This window comes from Acartia tonsa, chromosome 8 (assembly GCF_053477335.1).
Source record: "Acartia tonsa isolate MP-2025a chromosome 8, ASM5347733v1, whole genome shotgun sequence".
NCBI lineage: Eukaryota > Metazoa > Arthropoda > Copepoda > Calanoida > Acartiidae > Acartia > Acartia tonsa.
This window is the reverse complement of record NC_137267.1, coordinates 27,620,772-27,642,441: the sequence shown is the minus strand read 5'-3', so window position 1 is coordinate 27,642,441 and position 21,670 is coordinate 27,620,772. Positions and strand designations below refer to the sequence as shown.

The following is a 21,670-nucleotide window of genomic DNA, read 5'->3' as shown; positions in this document are numbered from 1 at the left end:
TCTAAAATTATCAATTTCTGATGCTATTTAATATGTTTCGTGCCAATTTAAAGTTTTTTAGAAATTTTATATTTTTAATTAAATTGAAATCACGCAACCTCGATCTACAAAAATAATAAACCATTAATATTATGTAATTAATTTTTATATTTTTGTTTTAGATTCACTGTTTTCATGGTAATAAATACACATTTGTAAACTTCACATGTTGGTCATTCGGAGGGCTTGAGATTAAGATTTCGAGAACGGCTAGGATAGCGTTCCGAAACACTTGCTAATTATATAAACCTTTCTTGGCTAGGTATTGTCATTAAAACATTCATTATTACAAATCAATTAACGATTGTAAAGTTAATTAATTGAATACTATCTCTGTCTATTAATACCTAGTCTGGGTGTCTGTTTATAAGAGATGAATCAACCGACTTATTTTGTTGAAGTAAGGTTTCGTGATTTTAAGTAATTAGAAAATATGAATTTTTACTGAATACATAATCAAATGATTAAATGAAACATTCATGTTATTTTTTTTGAATTTGCATGAATTTAATAGAATTTTAAAGCTTAACTTTTCAAAGTCAGCTACTTGACTCTTTTTCTTATCTTGTCTTGTATTCAAATTAATTTGTCAAAATAATTAAAGATAGTTTGTGGATATATTACAAAAGTGAATTTATTATTTACATTTATGATGGATATATTAATTACAATAAAAACTAATTTGGTTGCTTACAATGAAGTTGAACTCGAGAACTCGGGGCAAACAATACAGAAATCAATCGATCAAGTAAGTTTTAGCTACGTGAATTAGATATAGCTTTTATTACAAATGTGTATCTTCTAAATTGTCAATTGTGTATTTGGATTTGAATCATAGGTGCTGTTTTAATGGGTTATACGATTTCAATACATTAATCATATTATACAGTAAGCTTTTTGTCTGAAGCGAAGGATCTCCCTAACTACTGAACCGATATGTTGTTCTTTTATGTTGAAACCACTTTAAGGTAAAGGGAAGATTAATACCTTATTTTGGGAAGGGTATCTTCAACCTCCCCCCCCCCCCCCTACAAGAAAAATCACCTCAAAAAATTCTTTTCCCTTTCAAAACTTATTTAAAAAACTGGAAGGGGTGTCAACTTCCCCCATCCACATCTTAAGTTCCACTAGTTAATTAAAAACTAGTTCCATCACTATACCCACCCTAATCGTTTGTAACCTAGTTACGAAAAGCTGAATTTTACGGACGTTTTATCTAGCCATGCATTATTCGATCTTGCCGTTTTTCCAAGTTTTTTTTTGTAGACTATGCCTTATGATTTTCTTACCCGGAGTTTTACCGCAGGCAGCCACTAAAGTCACCAAAAAAAAGGGGTTTCCTTCTTTTTTCTGCGTTAAAGAAATCTGTTACAAATTTATCCCAATCAATGCAAATGTGTTTGGGGCGTGTAAAGATTCCTTATCATGAGCCTGGGCTAACAAAGTTAAAAGCATAGAGGGATAACAACTTGACAAAAATAAAATAATATTAAATAAAATGTCCAAACTAAACTTTTTAAATATTGCCAATTAAGATGATCAATTTTAGAGTCATATAGTTGTTCAGACAAGATTGTAAATATCCTAGCAAAATTTGTCTAATTAAAAGTCACTTATAAAATAATCAATAGTATATTATTTTTTTAAAGACCCTTTTTTATCATGTTATAGTGTTAAAAAGTAACTTCTTTCCTCTATCCTTGTCTTTTATTTACCATTTTTTCATGACTTATAAAAAAAGGTGAAAATACGCCCACTTTCTTATTGGATGTACTCCAATCCAAAACATTTTTTCTTGGGCTAATTGAATCATGTTCACGAAGTTGGCAAACAAGTCTAGTAACACCATAATACATGTAATAAATGGGGGTGTTAATAGTCAATGTAAAGTGGACCAATATTTTGTTTAATTTTTCTTATTTTGCAAGTGGTAAATTGTTTTTTTAGATTGACAAAAACGAAACCACATTTCCCTAAAAAACTTCCACAAAAAAGTTTTAAAATTGAGATAAAGCCATTATTGTTAACAAATTATTGCCACCCCACAATCTTAGCCTATTTCTGGTTTCATCCTTGCATACCCATGAAAAAAAAACCCGCAAAATTTTTCTTTCAACCCTCCGCTCCTAGCATCTCAATAATAATAATTTTCCTTCATGCTCCCGATTTAAACCTAACCTGCCAATTTACATTTTTACATGGATGAGGATTATTTATCCCTGCACAAACATCCAGGTAGACAATTCTGCCACTCAAATCTACACTATTTAATGGGTTTGCTGCCTTGGTTACTATTTGGTTATAATTCTAAATAGATGTTCATAATCCTGCTTTGCTCAAACATCTGGGTAGTAAAATCCACCACTCAAATACCCACTCTAAGATATTCTTTTTTGTTTGTCTCGGTTTACTATCTGATTACAATTTAAATGGAGTGCACAGCCTTGCTTTTTCACACACATCCAGGTAGAATAATCTACCACTAATACACACTCATTAATATTTTTATACACTGGATTTGTGGATATTTTTATTTAAACCAGGACTGAAAATTATTTTTACAAAATATTGGTCATTCATCTAGCTCTAGATTATATGAGATATCAGGGATGAGATTATTGTTTTGTATGTTGCAACATCCCAAGAAGAAAAAGTTAGAGTATAGTAAACATTTTGGAATATTATAAACTAGTTTACAAAATATTGATCATTAGTTTAGCTTCAGAGCGTATTACCGGGGCGGGAATATTGTTTTGTATTATGTAACATGCCAGAAATACTTACATACTACAAGGGGGGAAATTGCGATAAATGAGTCAAAAGTGACTAAGTGAGTTAGATAAAAGTAATCTTAAGAAAATAGTTGAATACCTATTTTTTAAAGGTTTGCTTCAATACTATTTCTTTAATTTTGATTTTCATAACCTGTAAGATTGTACATACATATATAGTAATTTTGGTAAAAGAACAAATGATCTCTAAAATGGCCGGACCACAGCCCAATATTTTTTCTGTTACGCGTTAGGCTTAATCTCAGTTCTGATCCATAAAAGGTTTTATCAATAATTGAGCTATTTAATGACATTATAAATAATTTCCCCCGAAAGAATTATATTTAAATATAAACTTTAATCTTACTCCCCTTGTTTGTAATGAATAAGGATGCTCCATAAAAGAGTTATAAACATTCTTGTTTAATGAAGTTTAGATGGATGTGATAAATATAGTAGTATTTTAATCCTGGATATAGTATTTTAAATTTATCCTGTTTTATAAAGTATATTGGATGTCTGTCTGTCAGTATGTTTGCATGTCTTGGGCAAGATAGACAGATTGACAATTTTTATGTGACTTAATTGTAGTTCAAGGGCAGGTTTAATGCTATTTTGCGGTGAAGTTTTTTTTCTTTACAAAAATGTAAAATGGGATGGTATCACTTGTTTGTATAAAAGTTTTAAAAAATTAAAGGATGTAACTGGTTATGGATTTTTGGGGATAGAAAATTAATGTGTTGATACAAGAAGAGCATAAAAAATAGAGAGATATTTTATCAATCACTCTGCAATACATCAAATAAAGGTTTAAATTTTTGAAGACATTTTTCATAAATCAAATTAATATAGGATAACAAAAATTATTAGTTTCTTATCCTATTTTCTTAGATATGTTTGTATGTATTATTAAAGTAAAACAACTACAGACTGAGTAACAATTTGTAATAGAGGAAACTATGCTCATTTGAACAGGTACTTGCAAAATTACAGAAAAAGATTTTATACTAATGGAACTGGAAGACATTTAAAGAAAATAAATCACGAAACCTTGAATTATTTCATTTCAAATCGAAAGGTTTGGTGATTTTTTTTAGAAATAGATCATTGCCTTTGCAAATATACCTAATTCTTAGATTATAATACTCCTTGTTTAAGAATTCGTTAAACTCCTTTATTTCTAATATGACGTTTGTTAAACATATACGGACAAACTAGGTTCATTTATAGAGTATCTACATTTCATTATCTAGGACAGAATATTAAAAGATGATATAATTAAGTTAATCATTATAAGTTTGACAGTCGTCCAGTTTTAAGGCGGCTAGAATATGGATAATAGAAAAAGTGGTTGAACTAAACTATTACAAAAGTGATGCTCTGCTATAGGTGTTAGTTCTTTAATATTAAATCCTTCTTGGTTGCAGTTTTGTAAAAAAAAAAACTGTTTAAAAGTGACAGAAAAGGCCTTCAGCCACAATCAGCTGATTAATAGCAGATTGTCTCTTTATTTTGGGTTGATGGCCATATGGCGGTGCGGCTAAAATCTTATTGGAAGCTGCTATTACGGTTCGGTTGACGAATCTTTAAAAAATGTGTGTTAATATACAGGAAGTGATGATACAAATTATTCATTTCCGTTCTGAACTAGATATCAACATTATTTATCTAGACCTCGTTTAATGTATATAGCTTATAAAAAGCTAAAATTAGCTTTACATTTGTGTTTACATTGCATAATTTAGATTAATCCCTTGTACCTGTTCTCACATGTTGACTGCATAACAAACAGATTTATTTTTAACGTATTTTCAGTAGCCGTATGTTCATCTTACCCAGAAAATCACTTTTTTTGTGGGGCTTCTGGACCTTATCTAACCTAAAATAATCATTACTTATTCCTTCATAAAAATTGCGTTTTAGTTGAATAAAAATTGTGACTTTAAAATTTAATTGTTTTGTTGCTTAAATGTATGAACATAATTTTTATATGTTTAACATACATTTTTGTTGACCAAGGTCATTTTGTTGCATTTAGCTGCATTTTAACACATCCAATGTGTGTTTATAAAACTTAGATTCCCCTATATTTCAATCTTATTACTAATGTTTTTTTTAAACCTAATTAGTAGTTATAGAATTAAATGCAAGTAATTGGTCTGAAAGTCTACTACAATTACGAAGGAAATATGGATTGAAATATAAAAAATCTTATTTTGTTTATTAGATTTGCTTTATTGTTATGTTAAGCTAATAAAATGATGATTTTCATTTTAGAAAATATTTTCTTCTTATTTTCTATCTGTGCTGTGATCGTATCTGACCTTGTTATTACAAAAAACGGTAAAAATTATTTGAGTGTCATCAGTTTGTTGCAAATAACCATGAAAGGAAAAAATACCCTAAAAAAGAAGTAAACCAACATTGAAAAAAGGGCCTAAAGTAATATATTTTTAAACCATCAAAAGAGAAAGAGTAAATCTATATATTTTAAAAAACTATAATATTAAATACATATTTAGTATATAATGAGAAAAATCAAATACAAACTATTAATGTACAACTACAAACTAGAATATATATATAAGAAAAAACTGAGGTATTATCGTATATTGTAGCAAGTTTATTATAGAGGACATGAAATATTTATAAAAATCGATAAAATAGAAAATAGAGGCCAAATAAAAATATTAACAAAGTGAATATGTATATAATAATAACTACTGGCTTTGCCTCTAGCCTCTATATGTTAAGGCAAGTCTCCCCTCATATATGGGAACGTTCTACAGAGATATTATCAAAATACTTTAGAAATACAGGTTTTGGGGGCATAATTTGTTGAAAACTGTTAGATATTTTTCCTTATACAAATTGCCACAAGCCAATAAAGAAAAAAAAATAATAATTGATTTTTGTTAATTTTAAGTGGGCTAAATTAAGCAATACATAAAAAAAGACACTGTATACGTAAAAATATTATGGATTATTAAAATTATTAATTCTACAAGGTCTCCATTGGTCATTTCCAGCGTTTCCAACATAACACCAGGGACTAGAACCTCCATCCTTATATCCACATCTAGATGCAAACATATTTTTAAGGATGGAATATTTTAGGAGCAATAGCAAAATTTAGAATTTACGCATTGAATTTTATCTTGATGAATAAATAAATCCTTAAGGTAAAGAGGTAAGTTCAAGATTAATCAATCAAAGTTTTAACATATTTCTCATATCTCGCATTAGAAAATAAGCATATAACCTGCCATTCAAAGGAAGAAAAAATTAACAAATTATAATAAAATAAAAGAATAACATAGAAATAAACTTATCCAATATTAAAATAGATAGACAAACGTAAGATAAAAGTAAATAAGAAAAGGCAAATGAACAGACAAATAAATATTGTAACCTGTCTTCAGGTTTACAGCAGTATTCCCAATCTCCAGTTGATCCTATGTCACAATACCAATATCCAATATCTTGGTTCAACCTGTAATAATATTTAGTTGAAGCGGAAGCGTACAGTGATCTTGAAGGGGGGTGTATCCAACCACAAGGGTGTCCATCCATCCTCCTTCACCCAAATACTATTATTATTATTTGATTCTTTATTTGTCTTTATCATTTAATTACAAAGATTACATTAAAAGTATAACAATATTAATTTAAAACTCATTTAAAATATTCAAGTTGGGTAAAAATTGTTTATGTACACATATATAAAAGAATAGCATTTCAAAATTACATTGGTTAAATAAAAAAGATTTTTACAATCTGTGACATTCCCTTCGTTCAGTCATATTTTAATTCCTCAGATTATAATGGATCACATTTAAGGTGTGATTGGCAGACTGAATAAAGAAAGGAGGGGCAGGGACAGTTTTATTAAGAGCAGAATGCTCTAACACTGTTAAGTACAAGGGTCGCCAGAGGATGAATTAAGGATAAATTTCGACTGGTCCCTTACCTTATTATTGCCCCTAAAACTCAAGTCACAGATCCTGGGCAGGGACAGTTTTATTAAGAGCAGAATGCTCTAACATTGTTAGGTACAAGGGTCGCCAGAGGATAATTTTCGACTGGTCCCTTACCTTAGTATTGCCCCTATAACTCAAGTCACAGATCCTGTGGTATTCCCCTAGCCCAGTCATCAATAAAGCCTCCAAAAAAATAGTGCATCACATATAAGATGTGTTTAGCAGACTGAATTAAGATGAGAGGGGCAGGGACAGGTATTCTGATAATAGACAGCTCTGACCCTGTTAGGTTTAAGAGTCGCCAGAGGATCATTATCGACTGGTCCCTTACCTAGGTATTTACCCTGTATAGCATACTTGAGCTGACTAACCGACAGAGTAGAAATTAATTTTATCCAGGGTCAAATTGTATTGTTGTTATTTTTTCATATCCTAGCTTATAACTTTTATTTTTAAGCAAAAATTTCCTTTGAAAGGAAATAAATTCAAGTAGATTTGAATTTAATGGAAGCTTTTTTTTCAGTCTTGACTGAAAGATGAAAAATAACACAAGAATAATTTCGATATTCAATACAGTTATGATCTTACTGGTGAGCGTTTTTGGAACTCCTACTAACAGCCAGCTTGACTCAAAATTATGTTCAATATTTTGTAGAAGGTTTGTGAAGTAGTTGGCAGTAATACTAGTGGTGACAGGACAGTCCAGATAAAAGTGCTGGGCAGTTTCTTTGGGTGCGGGTAGATTCCTGTCCAGTCTACAAAGTGTACATTCTGGAGACTCTGGCCTAAAATTAGCGATATTGGCATTAAAATAGTGAAAATTGTTTATTGATTTAAACGAGAAATCTCTTATGTTTATAGGAATAAAGGACAAATTCCAAACTTTTTGCCATTTACGCTCTCTCTCCATATCAAATTCTCTGATTTTCGCCCAGTTATACCTATTTAAATAAGTCTTACACTTTTCTATCCTCTGTTCATCATTAGATAAGAAGTAACGAAAATGTTTTGACTTTACTTTTGGCTTTAAAAACAGGGAACTGATTTTAGTTTGGGGTTTTGAAAGTTTACACCTATATATTGCAATATTGTGCTGAACAAATCCCCTAAGTCTCAGATATTCCATGTAATTAAAATTGACCTTTGATTTGATGTTAAAGTTTCTATAATCTAGACATACATTATCAGTATTTAAAAGGTCTCCAAAGCAAATTAACTTAATATCATTTTCATAACGTAACCATGTTGTTTCTGTAAAAATAGCCCTGCTTACAATTTGTTTATCACTATTACAAAAACAATCATTTTTAAAAATTCTCATGTCTTTTATATTGTCATGTTTTAGCCAAAATGAATTTGAAAATATTGTATATGATTCAATAATTCTTGATAAAATGGGATTAATATTCTTATCTAATTTTTCATAAAAATAAAATGGATCATTTGCTTGGCATCTTGTATTTTTTAATTCTGAAGACCAAGTATCAACTATGGATAAAGATTTTTTATACATTAAAATATCTAGAGATCGTAAAAAATCTGTTACTTTTGGTATTCCTAAACCTCCATTTTCGGCACTTGAAAAGATTTTGGATTTTGCTATTGGTCTACTTTGACATAAGAAAGAAATAATAAGATTTTCAATTTGAGAAATTATTTCTTCAGATGGATAGACAACTGCCCCTACATAATTCAGTAAAGGTAACATGAATCCCTTTATAATAGCAATTTTACCAGGTGTAGTAAGGTAGAAAAGTGCCCAAAAATTTCTAATTTTTGACATTTTAGTAACAATTTTGTTCCAATTATATTGCATATTTAAAAGTTTTGAATCAAAATGTAAACCTAAAATATCAAATTCATCAACCACGTCAATTCCAATTACATCCAACTCCCGAAAAAAATCATTTGATGGCTTCCTACCTATTATACAAATTTTAGTTTTGTTAACATTTGTTCTTAAATTAGAAACTTGAGCAAAGAAAGTAAGAATTTGAAAAATAGTTTTCAAAGCAATGGCAGTTGGATTAAATGCAACATTGCAGTCATCAGCAAATGCTGATTCAGGGTCAGGCTGTTTGTCAGTGTCAGTCAATTTAAAAGGTATAGCTCTTGGTATTACAATTTCATTGTTAATTGATAACATAAGTAATAATGGGGTTAAGGCAATTTTAAAAATGTTAGGACTTGGCCTATCACCTTGCATATAACCAACTTTCATGGGAAAGTTAGGTGTTATTCCAGTATCAGTAAGAATGTGGGCAAATCTATCATTCATGCATGTTAAAATCATGTTTATCATATTAGGGCCAAAATTCATAAATTCTAATACATCTTTTAAATATTCATGTCCAATACAGTCAAAGGCTGAGTGAAAGTCAATTAAAGCAATTGCTAGAGACGAGTTAGAAGCTAAAGTTTTAGAAATTAGTTCATAAATTTGAATCAAATTTTCCTGAATAGTGTATTTAGAAGAATAGGCTTTTTGAGATCTGATATTTATTTTGTCAATTACTTTTTTTAACCTATTGTCAATAACCCCAGAGAAAATTTTGTACACAGTAGACAAACAAAAAATTGTCCTCCAAGATTTAATTTTTGAAAGGTCTGAATTTTTTTTGGCTATAAGTCTAATTTTACCACATCTTAGCATGCCTTTTAACTGTTTTTTATTAATCATTTCTTTAAAGCCTCGTAGTAAAGGTAAGCTTAAAATGTCCCAAAACTTAACCAACATTCTATAAGGAATACCATCTGGTCCTACACTAGAATTTAAATTGGCTGACTTAAGTGACTCTTTTAATTCATTAATAGAAATGTCTGCCTCTAATTTTTCTCTATCTGTGTTATTTAATTTATGTTCTAATATTTTTGGGTGATTTACATTATTGCCTAAAAAATCAACGAGAGAAGAGTTGGAAATAAAGGCTGTACCAAATTTATTTTTAAAGTGATTTGTTAAAAACTCATTTCTTTCTTTCTCGCATGTAAAAGATTCACCTAAGTCATTCTTAATTTGTGAGATAGAGTCAGCTTTTTTTGAGTTTTTTAGCAAACTACTAAATGCTTTAGAAGCCTTTTCTGCATTTAAAATGTGGAAATACCCAGAAGTCTCTAACCTACGATAATTTTCTTCATCCTCCATTTTACATAGACTGTTTTCAATATCAATGATTTTCTTAAGTACAGTTTCATCTTTGACATTTCCACACTTCAACGCATTTAATGACTTAGACAAATCTTTTTGTATTTTTCTACCGCTCTTAAGAAAGTTTGATTGAAAGCTTATTATAGAATTTTTAATGCAATTTAACAATACTTCAAGGAAAGCATCATGACTAATATTTAAAGGCATTTCATACAAGTCATTTAAAGGGGGAAGTAAATCAAAGAGATAATTTATAGCCCTATCTTTTTGTTCAATCCAGAACAATACTAGTCTATCATTTTTAAAGTCTGTCAAACTTAGGTCATTCTTTAATCTAAATGCTAAACTTATCTGAGAAATGATGTCTCGTAGATGAAACTTGTTAGGAACTTCACAGTGTTGTAGAGCTATCTCGTAGACTTTGATTCTAACGTACTCACTCAATCCATCAATATCTAATAAAGAAGAATTTATTGTACATACACGTTTAGAAATATTTTCATATGTGTTGAAAAAAACTTGCTTGTGGTCAAAGATATACGCTTTAAATGGCTCATAATTGCATGAGTTAAAGATTGTTGAAAGCTGTGGACTGATAAGAACATGATCAATTCTACTTCTGTTTGTTTTAGTATTTGAAAAAGGAACATAACTAAATTCTAATTTAGTCGGATGAAGCAATCTAAATAAGTCCACACAAAAATTTTCTTCTATCCACAAAGAAAGTTCTTTACAATGTTCAAAATTTGGCAATGAATTTGTATTTATCAAGTCTAAGTGTTCGAGACCTTGTTCTGGTTGAATAGTTGTAGGTATTGCATTTAAATCCCCTGCAATTATGTAAAATGTATTTCCAATGCTCATTATTTTCTCCCTTAATTGTTTAAAGAAATTTTTGTTGTTATTTTGAATTGGCCCATAGCACGATATCAATGAAATTCTACATTCATTAATTTTTAAATCTAGAATCAAAATATTTTCATCAGTGGAACAAAAGCTTTTAATTATTTCATATTTTAGTGTTTGTTTGATTAAAATCGCTACACCCCTATCTGCCTTTGAACTATTGCAATAAGATATATAACTGCCAGCCATATTAAAACGTGCTTCTTTACTAAAAATATGTTCTTTATTATTTAACCTAATATCCTGAATGAACAGTATATCAGGTTTAGTTTTAATCATTGCGTTAATTTTAAGTTTAAACTTGTTTAATGATGCTTTACCTACATTGTAAGTGCTTATGTTGATTGAATTGCAATTAAGAGAACTAAAATTAATATCCTTAAGTAAAGAAACATCTTGTGTTGAATTAACATTTTGAATATAAATCTTTTCAACAAAACTTAAATTATTCATTAAACATAGATTTATAAATCTTAATAAAAGATGAGCAAGTAACTAAATAAAAATTAACTGAATTTAATCTGTTGTAGATAAGACTAAACCTTGTATAATTGTTAGAAGATGTTTCAAAATAGAGGTTTGAATACATATTAATTAGTAGGGGGGTAGAAAAAAAGAGGGGATAAATTGTTTGAAAAACAGTAATCTTTATTTTATTAGAACTTCTGTTCAATCTAACTAGAACTATGCAAACCATAGCAAAAACAAAAACATTCAATTAAAATAAAGGTATTTTTAAAGCTTGAAGTATTCAGAATAGCATGGCTGTTGCTTAAATTGTGAAACAAGTTTAGAATCTGCTGGTACTTTAACATTTTGGAGATGTATCCATGGTTTATTAGAATCTTTTTCACGATAGGAAATAAATAAAGATCTACCAGTTTCAGTATTGGGTCTAATAAGAATATGTTTGTCTGTCAGGTCAATTTTCTCATTCTTATAGTTTGATAGTTGAGCACGTATTTTTGTAATATCGTCAACAATTGATTTAGGCCAATGAAAAGGGGTTTTTAGACCAATTTTGCTTACTTCTTTAACTACCATTGCCCTATCTTCCTTACTTTTAGTCTTAACAATAAAAGGAATGGTGTTTTTACCATTACGCAAAGTTGTTTGTTTAGCAAGTGGTATGATCTGTGCTTTAGCGATGATATCTTTCAATTCAGCAATTTCTTCCAAAGATTCCTTAGCCTTTTTAACTATTTCCCCGTGCTCTTTTAGATTTGCCCCAAAGTCCAAGTCAATAATCTTACATTGAGTGGCTGTTGCCTTTAAGTCTTCACAGCACTTTTTATAGGCAACCGAAGTTTCAACAGAGTTTACTAAATTCCCACATACTACATTTTTAGTCAAGGTTGCCTTAGTAGAGTCAGCTGCTTTTTCTAGCCCCCCAACCTTTCTAGCTAGAAGCATAAGCAGTTCTGCTGTATCATTCAAAATAGGCGACAGTTTGCTAACTAAACTTTTCGCTGTTACTTGGTCAGACCCCATATTTTCTGCTTTTTTTTCTAAACATTCCATGGTAGATGTTACATTTTGCCAATTTATCATAGCTCTTTCAACAATGTCACTAGGAGGTTGAATATCGCTATCACTTCCCTCTCTAATCCTTTTAGAATTAGCCCTAGGCCTAAAAGTTCCATTTTTAACAATTTCAGAAAAGGTGTTTTGTTCCATGACTTATTGCAAAAGAAGACAAAAATCAAGATAAAGGGTATATAGATAGATTAATATAATATAATAATAAAAAAAAACTTATCTAGAAAACTTGATGATGTTGTTGGTTTGTAGAAACACTAAGCTTGTACAGGACACAACAGGTTTTCTGGCGGTCAAACACAACTCACACTTTGAAAGCAGGAGCTCAGTATTGACGTCTTAACGACAAGAAGGGTTGAAACCAACTGACAAGAAGGGTTGAAACCAACTGACAAGAAGGGTTGAAACCAACTGACAAGAAGGGTTGAAACCAACTGACAAGAAGGGTTGAAACCAACTGACAAGAAGGGTTGAAACCAACTGACAAGAAGGGTTGAAACCAACTGACAAATACTTAGTTTAATGTAGGCTCTCAGAGCATACAGTCGCATGCACAATGTGAAAGCTGCAGTAAACTCACTTGTGACTTAAGTGAGTAACTTCACACAAAAAAAATATAAATATCAACTTTAGTTATAAAAAATATTCATTCCAAGACATATCTTCTAGAAACTACAACTCAAAATGGATCTAAGTGATAATATCTACAAACCCAATTCAATGTCAACCACATTTCCTAGACAATATCCACACTTCGTCTTCAAAATTTCATAATCCTCATAAATTAAAATCGCTACTATGTCATCTCCGCCTTCATTTATAAAAATAAAATTCTTCAAATTTAAAATATTTTACCTAAATCGGCCACTTATTCCCAAGAAAATAAGCAATATTTCATAGTCAACTTAGCCTTCAAAAAACAATCTTCCATCAAATCTTCTAATATAACTTAATCTGCCAGACATTAGTTGTAAAATCATACTTACATCACTCACTTCTGTAAAATTCATAACAAAATTGGCCTAGCATCAGAATTCTGCTAGCTAAGGGAGGGGTTAGCATTTTTCTAGGTTTTAAGTAGGTCTCCAAAAAATTAGTCCTTAGATTTACGCTTAATGAGCTGGGGCATGAATCTATATTGACTACATATAATAATTTAAACTTTAAAGAGGTGTTTTTTTTATTAAGTAGATTTAACAGCAAATGTCACCAATATCAACTGCAAACCTAAAATAATGTATCCTAATCGGCCACCACGTTCAATTCTTAATCTGCTAGACATTAGTTATAAATTATACTTACATTATTCATTTCTGTAACAACGTGACAACAATGGCCTAGTATCAGAATTTTGCTAGCTAAGTAGTGGGGTTAGCATTTTCAATTATAAAGGTCTACCAAAAAAAAAGTCTTTAGATTATGTTAGGCCTAGTATCAGAATTTTGCTAGCTAAGTAGTGGGGTTAGCATTTTCAATTATAAAGGTCTACCAAAAAAAAGTCTTTAGATTATGCTTATTGAATGATGGGCAAGGGCATTTATCTATTTATGACTACATATACTAACCTAAACTTTCAGGAATGTCAATATGATTTAACAAAAATGTCAGCAATATAAACTTCTCCAAACCAAACTACCGTATCCTAAACGGCCACCACATTCCATTCTAATAAATCACAGCTTCAAACAATTTAGACATCTAAATATAGAGTAGCTTCCTTCTAAATATCACAATAAAAATTTTTTATTTATGATACAATCAGCATAATTTTCTTCTAAACACACAAATCAGCATATTTTTTACATTTTAGAATTCTTAAATGACATTCATTATTTCTACAATTGTTTTACTTACAAAATTTCATTATAACTACAATAATAACTACATATATAACTACAAGGTAACTACATTTATAACTACATTTCTATATATACAAACAAATTCCAATAGAAACACATAATAAACACCAGTTAAGTCACATTTAATTTAATGCAGTGTAAATAACTGCAATCATATCTCCAAGGGTTTTTTTTTTACTCCCTTATCAGATAACACAAACAGCGGCTTGGGTAAATCCTCTAACTTGACTAATGGTCATAAATGAGGTGTCAAGTCGCAATTATTTACTTATGACTGACTCTATGTTCTATTTTGCATTATGATTAATTGTAATTGTTTTTTCTTCTATAAACTTACATAAACGTTGTCATATGTATAATAATTGAATTTGAAATATACATACAAATACTTCACATTAAAATTAAGAGGGAATGAAAAAAAAAAAATAGTTCGCAAGTTAATTTACCAAAACATTTCATAAAGCTGTGGCTTTTATTTCACGTTTGTTTGAAAAAATCACTGAATGTATTTATGTATTGTATATAATTCTATGTTTTAGGAAGACATTTAGATTTTGTGTTTATTCAATTTCTAATTGCTCACAGCCCCCCCCCCCTCCCTCAATTTTGGTGTCAATATTTTCGGGCTGGCATGCATTTGTTTAAAAGTAGTACGTTATCAGGAACTAGCGGCTTTGCCCCTAGCCTCTAGGGGCTTTGCCACAAGAGGTATAATAACATCTTCTATTACCTACCCAGCCGAAAAAAATGCAAATAGATCGCAAATTTTCGCTAATAAAAAAGGAATTCGCAAAATTCGTAAAAATTAAAAAAAAGGTCAGGCCTCCATTATTTATTTTAAATTCTTGTCTCTACTCAATAACTCACCTTGAACATCTGACTGGCTTAAATTCAAATATGTTTTAAAATAAGTAATTCTTATTGATATTTTTATCCTTGTTTTCTCATTTCTCATGAAAAAATTCTACCCCTTTAATATTTTCTACAAATACTATTATAACCCAAGCATATATGTTTGTGCATGTTTTCCACTAAATAAAGACAACTCTATATATATTACCTACAACCTCCATTTAAACATCTCTCTCCACTCACAGCGTAATTATTTCCTCCACTTGAAGGGTAAAATCCATAAGAATTTTCTAAAATTGTTAAAAACAAGTACACCTTTGTTTATTTCAAAGTAACAACATTCATTATAAAACTGACTATTAAGGCGGGCATGGCTGAAATATATTATGGAAATAAAATCAAATTTGCAATAGCTAACAAATAATTTCTAAAACAAAATTTAATTTAATTTTTGAATTAGTTGATTCAATTCTAAGACGACAGAACAATAACTTAGATACAAATTTTTATATAGAATCAATTTAATGTGCAAGAATATCTAAAATGTTACCTCTGCCATTTCTACAATTATTTACAAATACATCACTGTCCTCGTCTCTAAATAGTTATAAAAATAAAAGACTCTTCGAGATAGATGATAGATCAATTGCTATAATCAATTTAATAAAACAAATCATTAATAGCTTCTAATATAAATAAATAGATGGTTACAATATTATTTGAAAAGGTATGAAGAATAACCATGGATCTAAAGGGATAAGACATTTACCGATAAATTGGTGTACAAACCAACCAATCATAATTCAGTAAAAGTCCCCCAAAGTTGTAAAGTCAAGGAATGAGAAAACATTATTGTAAAACTTTAGTGGAGAGATAGGTACCTAATTAAATATCTGGTAAGATCTTGTTTATCTGATAGAAAACAATTTTGATAAGTAGAATGATGAGAATATGAAAATCCATAACATCCATCTATACATCTAAATAGAGAAATGAATATATAAATATTGATGAAATTCAAAATAATATGAAATAACAGGAAATTCTTCTAATCAAGCTAATACTGAGTATGTGTAATTAAAAACAAATCTTTTCGATATCTTCTTAAATTTCAAGAAACTTTTGAATATTGTTTTTATTTATAGACAAAAATATTATTAAAAACTTGTTAAGTTATGCAAAGATTACTAGGATTACAGTAATTTGTAGATTTGACAGGGGCCGACAACGGGCAACAGCAGCTTATAGTCTGGCATTTTAAATCCGCGCGAGTGAGGGTGGCTATTGCTGCGGAGCCCTGACTTTTGCTTATTAAAATATATTATGTAATCATTTTATTACCTTCTTTTACACTCTTCTATTGTGTTTGTACTAATTGAAGACGCAACTCTTCCCAAATCGATTCTAAGGAAAAAACAAAACAAGGAAGTCAAAATACATGACAAGAATTTTAATCTAAAAGTATCGATGAACTTAAGGCTCATTAATTTCAAAATGTAAATTTTTTGTGTAATGTTTGTTTGAAACACAAACTAATATGCCCGCCTGTATTGCCCTTATTTGTCGTACTGTGATTTTGAAAATAGTTATTTAACGTATCATATTAAAGACAGTTTTCCGCGGTTAATAAAATTAAATTTTAAGAAAAATAAGTTTTATAATTCTTATTGAAAATTGTCTGTTACACGATTTTATATTTGATTCTTCAGTATGGCTGAAAACCAGTTCTAATACAGCCGATATTAATCGGTTCCGAAGCCATACTGGAAAATATTTTACGATCTTCGCTTTACTGTTTGTTGCAGTTTATAAGAAAAATTTGCAATCTGAAAATAATTCTGAAATTAAAAAAAGTTTTTTGAAATAAAATTATGCAATCGCATGCTTCTAAGATATGATTATCAAGATTAGAATAAGAAAATATAAAATTTAATCAAGAGCGCACTCTTTTTTACAATTATTTTTAATAGACCTAAATTTGCTTGATTTATAAAATTTCATAATTGAAATTAAATTTTGTTTGTGGCCTTAAAAGTATATCATAAAAATTGAAAGTCCAGTGCAAGAGTGAACGATTTGAACGATTTTCAAATTTTGTCTTTAAAAAAAGTTGATAGAAGCGTCGCTTCTACAGGGTGCACCACATAAATCCGGACTTTTTCTTATTTTTAAACAAATAAACATAAAATCGTCAATTTTAAAGATTTTATTGAATTTTAAAAACTGGGAAGCAACCTAGGTATATGACTATTAGATTATTTAATAAAATCGCCGCCAGCCTCAATCACCGCCTCTACCCGCCCCCTGAACCGCCTGCCGACCCTGGTCACCATATCCCTGTTCAAGCAGGCGAACTTCTCCATGATAGGAGCAATGAGAGAGGTCTTTTTGGTATGGGTGCGTCTATTGGTTCATGCTTTAATGGCGCTCCAGGCCTAAAAGTCCATTGGATTAAGATCGGGGCTGCTGGGAAGCCACATCTTCTTATGGAGTGAGTAACAGCAGAATCCAAATTAACCCATCTTTAAAGCTACCCTTTGACACGGCGGCTCTCATTTGGGTCACAGTTAAGCTAGAACAACGTTTTATACCATTTAAAAATGGCACGAAGATTAAGATAGGGTTATCAGCGCAATACATAGTCTAAAACGAGTTTCAAGCTTACATATGGGCCCCTGAAGTCAAGAACCGAGAAATTTTCAAGATTTTTGACGTTTTTGACATCTGAAAATCTACCACGATCATTAGTCCATCTCACCTACAGATGGGCTGAGGTCAGATTTAGTAGACCCAAGTCATAAATCCACGGTAATTTATCTGCGCAATTCGAATCTGCCTTGTTGAACATATGCGCGGCCAGCTCGGCGTACACGTCCTCCATCGTCCAAAGATTTTTATGGGCAAAAAGGTCATTACCTAAGCTTTTAATAGTGGGGTCAAACGTTCTGATTGGTCAAGTAGTTTTTGCGCTATGGTCGTTTAAAAAAAGTCCGGATTTATGTGGCGCTCCCTGTATTTAGTTTAACCCTATTCTAACTGATTATATCGTCTATTTTTTACTTAAAAATATATGGTTACCTAGATTTAGTGGCATAAAGTTTGTGACATGAAGTACTTGGTGCCTATAATATAAAAATATCTGAAGTAGGAGAAAACCCAATCTGTCCCGATTTTGTATCACTTTGAAAAGTGCGATTCCAGTTACGTCATATACGTTTCGGGAAAGAAAAAGGGAAGGGGGGAAGAAAATCTCTTCAAAAGAGATGGGAGAAAAGGGAAAAGATTTTCTTCCCCCCTTCCCTTTTTATATGACGTCACAGGAATCGCACTTTTCAAAAGTGATACAAAATCGGGACAGATTGGGATTTCTCCTGAAGTAGTATTTCCTTTTCCTATCTCTTTGTTGCTTTTTTACCAACCCTCCAATTTTTCTTTTACTTTTATCTTTTTACTCTCTTAAATTATGACATTCATCTTGCTTTCATTATAAACTTTTTTTGCCCTTTTAAGTTTTTACAGTTTTTTCTTCTGCAAAAAGCTTCGTTGCTGCATAGTTTTGCTCGTTCGCAGTCTTTATTTTTAGCCCTGACTCCTGGTAATTTTCTCCTTTAAAACTTACCTGATTTGGGTATTCATTATTCACATAAGTATTAGCGCAGTTTTTCATTGTGTAGATATCCCAATCCAAATCCTGTACATTAACAATTGGGGTTTTTATAATTAACTATAAATTAGAATATAGATTAGACAAAGTTACATACAAACAGACAGAAACACAGACAAAAAAAATACATATGCTGACACAAACAGACTGAAATAAAGACATGTATAAACAGCGTTATAGAGAGACAGGACAGACATACTTACATTAATTATCACAAATTATAACATATAGTATAATATGATATAAAACTAACAGACTGACAGACAGATAGACTCAAAGGGTGATAATAGACAAACATGTATGTAGACTTGGAGATTTGACAGACAGACAGACAGATTGATATACTGGGAGACATACATACATGGACACTAGCAGACAGACTGACAGACAGGCGTATGTACTGAGACACTTACAGTTTGAATGAGTGAAGACAGACAGAGTATACCTGCATAGTATCAGCTTCGCTGGTTTCATCTGATAATAAACAATTCTTGTTTTGTGAATAATAATCCCTAAATGAAACATAAAATCATTTCTTTTGAATGATCTAGATCAGATACACGACATTAAACAAATTAAGAAGACAGATAAATGTTGATAAGTGATACACATTTTGTCAGACAAAGGAATAATAATAAATCCTCCTTGTAAAGCTACCATTGGCAAAACTTTACTGATAAAAATTAATAAGTAATGATTATCTGTAATATCTTTATTCTCAATGTTAACATTTGATTTAAAAACCATCAAAAGATTCTCTACTTATTACTTTTCTTGTTAATTTGGTGTTAATTATAAAATTTTTGTTTATAATGTATGCTAAAAATTGTCCTTACATAGATTAAAAATAATAATTACCTTTTTTTGAATGAAAAAGTTTTACACATCCTAGATGACCTACACTCGTCATAACACCTGTAAATATTAGCGTCCCGTCATTTCCGCCAATCATATTATACATTATCAAATCATTGCTTGAATCTTATCAGCAAGACAAACTATAATTCAAATGCAATTACAAAGGATTTTTGGAATATTTGAGATATTCAATAATATGGGGAAGTGATGACACACCTTAATATTCTAGATAACAATATTAATTGTTATTTCGATGCGACTAAACATTAATTACATAATAAAATCATTTAGATGCACCTGATCAAGTCATTATAATGGTTTGTCATTATTACACGAAGTTGCAGAGATAAATGCCAATAAAAATAAAATTACAAAAGTAATTTAAATCAAGATTTTAGTAGCGAAGCTTCTCTATAATTCCCTTTGTCTGTCCGTTAGTCGGTGCGCAACGCTATTGAAGCTATACCTCTGACTATTATTTTTTTTTACGTTTCGCTACTTATGTATATGATGTCTTCTTTTCAATTTCTCTTCTGTTTATGCAATTATTTTAAAAACTGAAATACGTTTTAGCTTGGGCCAAAAAACTGTTAATCTACAAAACACAACTTATACAGGAAATGTTATATGCTAAAAATATAAATAGAAGACTTCCTGAATATCATATGTCCTAAAAAGACCTTGACATAGAATACTAAAAAAATATTTCGATCAAAAATATGGTTTTATAAATAGAAAGAAAATTATATGAATTGCTAATTATAAAGAGTAGCTGTACTTTTTCTAACCGCGGGATTGAGGCGTTTTTTTGATCCATTGAGGGAAAGGGCAAGTAAAGTAAATCATACTGACAGTTTTTAAATACGTTAAGACATTCGTTGACTAAAATACTTTTGGGGTTGAATTCAATATAGATTCCGTTGTACAAACCTTAATCATAGAGTTGCTATGCTTCTATAATTATATCTTACTGTTGTACAGTATTGACTTGTCTATAATCTCTGTAGGTAAAATGACGTCGTCCGCTACACCCCAAACTGTAACAACCTAAAATTAATTACTTGGAAGCTGCTCTGCACATCTCTAAAAGGGAAATTCAATAAAACAGAATTAAAATTCAAGAGAGCATCGAAGAAGCAGAATTCATAAAATATTAAATAAATGGTATTAAGTTTTCTTTAGGAGAGCTTCGTATTGGGCCTTGACATGTTACAGTCTGGCATGTACATTTTTTTTTACAAAAAGTCAAACAGCCAAGTTAAAATTTAAAACCCATAAAAAGCACTTAAAATTTAATCTTAAATAAACTAAAACAAAAGTATGAAAAGCTATGAAAAGCGAATTGTCTCTTTAAATACAGATGTACAGTGCAACAGTTTTAAATGGCATTAATTGTGTATTTTATTAAGACAGACATACAGACAAATTTTCACACCTCATTGTTGTAGGAATCAAAATAAAAGGTTTGAAATCGACAGAACAATTCTAACATGCCTAAATTAACGGTCAGAGGAGGCACCTTACTTGCAGAAAAGCTTTGGTTTTCATAAAAAATGCACCTTGTCCAAAAACTTGAGTATAAAAATAAGAAAACTGGATGAAAAGCAACAAAAATTTATTCACAGATTTCATTTTAATTTTCCACTTTAATTTTGTAGTTTACGTCACTGCATCCTTTTAATAACTGCAGAGTTACGAGGTATTTTTTTTCACAAATGTTTTTTATGTGTTGAATATTTATAATATTCTATTATCCTTATTTTGATATGAAACATGTTCGTTCCTATTTTGTAAGAAGATTAAGATTTCAAGGATGGCAATGGCATTTGTTGCGTAATAAAATCAAATTCATGGCCTCTATATATGTAAGTTTTAAGATTATTTATGCTTTTGTGGCTAATAGCAGAATACTAGTCTACATAACATTTAATAATCAATAGCCAAAAACCATCTTCGTTATATGAATCTTCACTAAAATGGAGAAATTTAACGAATCTTAAAAAACCTTACTACTTTATATAATAGTATAAGTTAAACAAATGTTGTGTTTAACA

At 30.2% G+C, this 21,670-nt stretch overlaps 1 protein-coding gene across 1 annotated transcript; it reads right to left on the bottom strand.

Moving 5' to 3' along the window:
- Positions 1-5,405: 5,405 nt before the first annotated feature.
- On the bottom strand, positions 5,406-21,304 carry LOC145326424 (uncharacterized). Its single transcript, XM_080169771.1, has 12 exons — positions 21,176-21,304; positions 20,588-20,663; positions 19,617-19,673; positions 19,204-19,270; positions 18,714-18,785; positions 18,173-18,216; positions 16,436-16,498; positions 15,976-16,074; positions 15,645-15,691; positions 15,303-15,384; positions 6,223-6,303; positions 5,406-5,889 (listed from the first exon to the last, which is right to left on the bottom strand). Exons 1-12 carry the CDS (start codon positions 21,246-21,248, stop codon positions 5,787-5,789), a joined length of 864 nt encoding a protein of 287 aa, XP_080025897.1. The 5' UTR covers positions 21,249-21,304; the 3' UTR covers positions 5,406-5,786.
- Between the last annotated feature and the right edge of the window lie 366 nt (positions 21,305-21,670).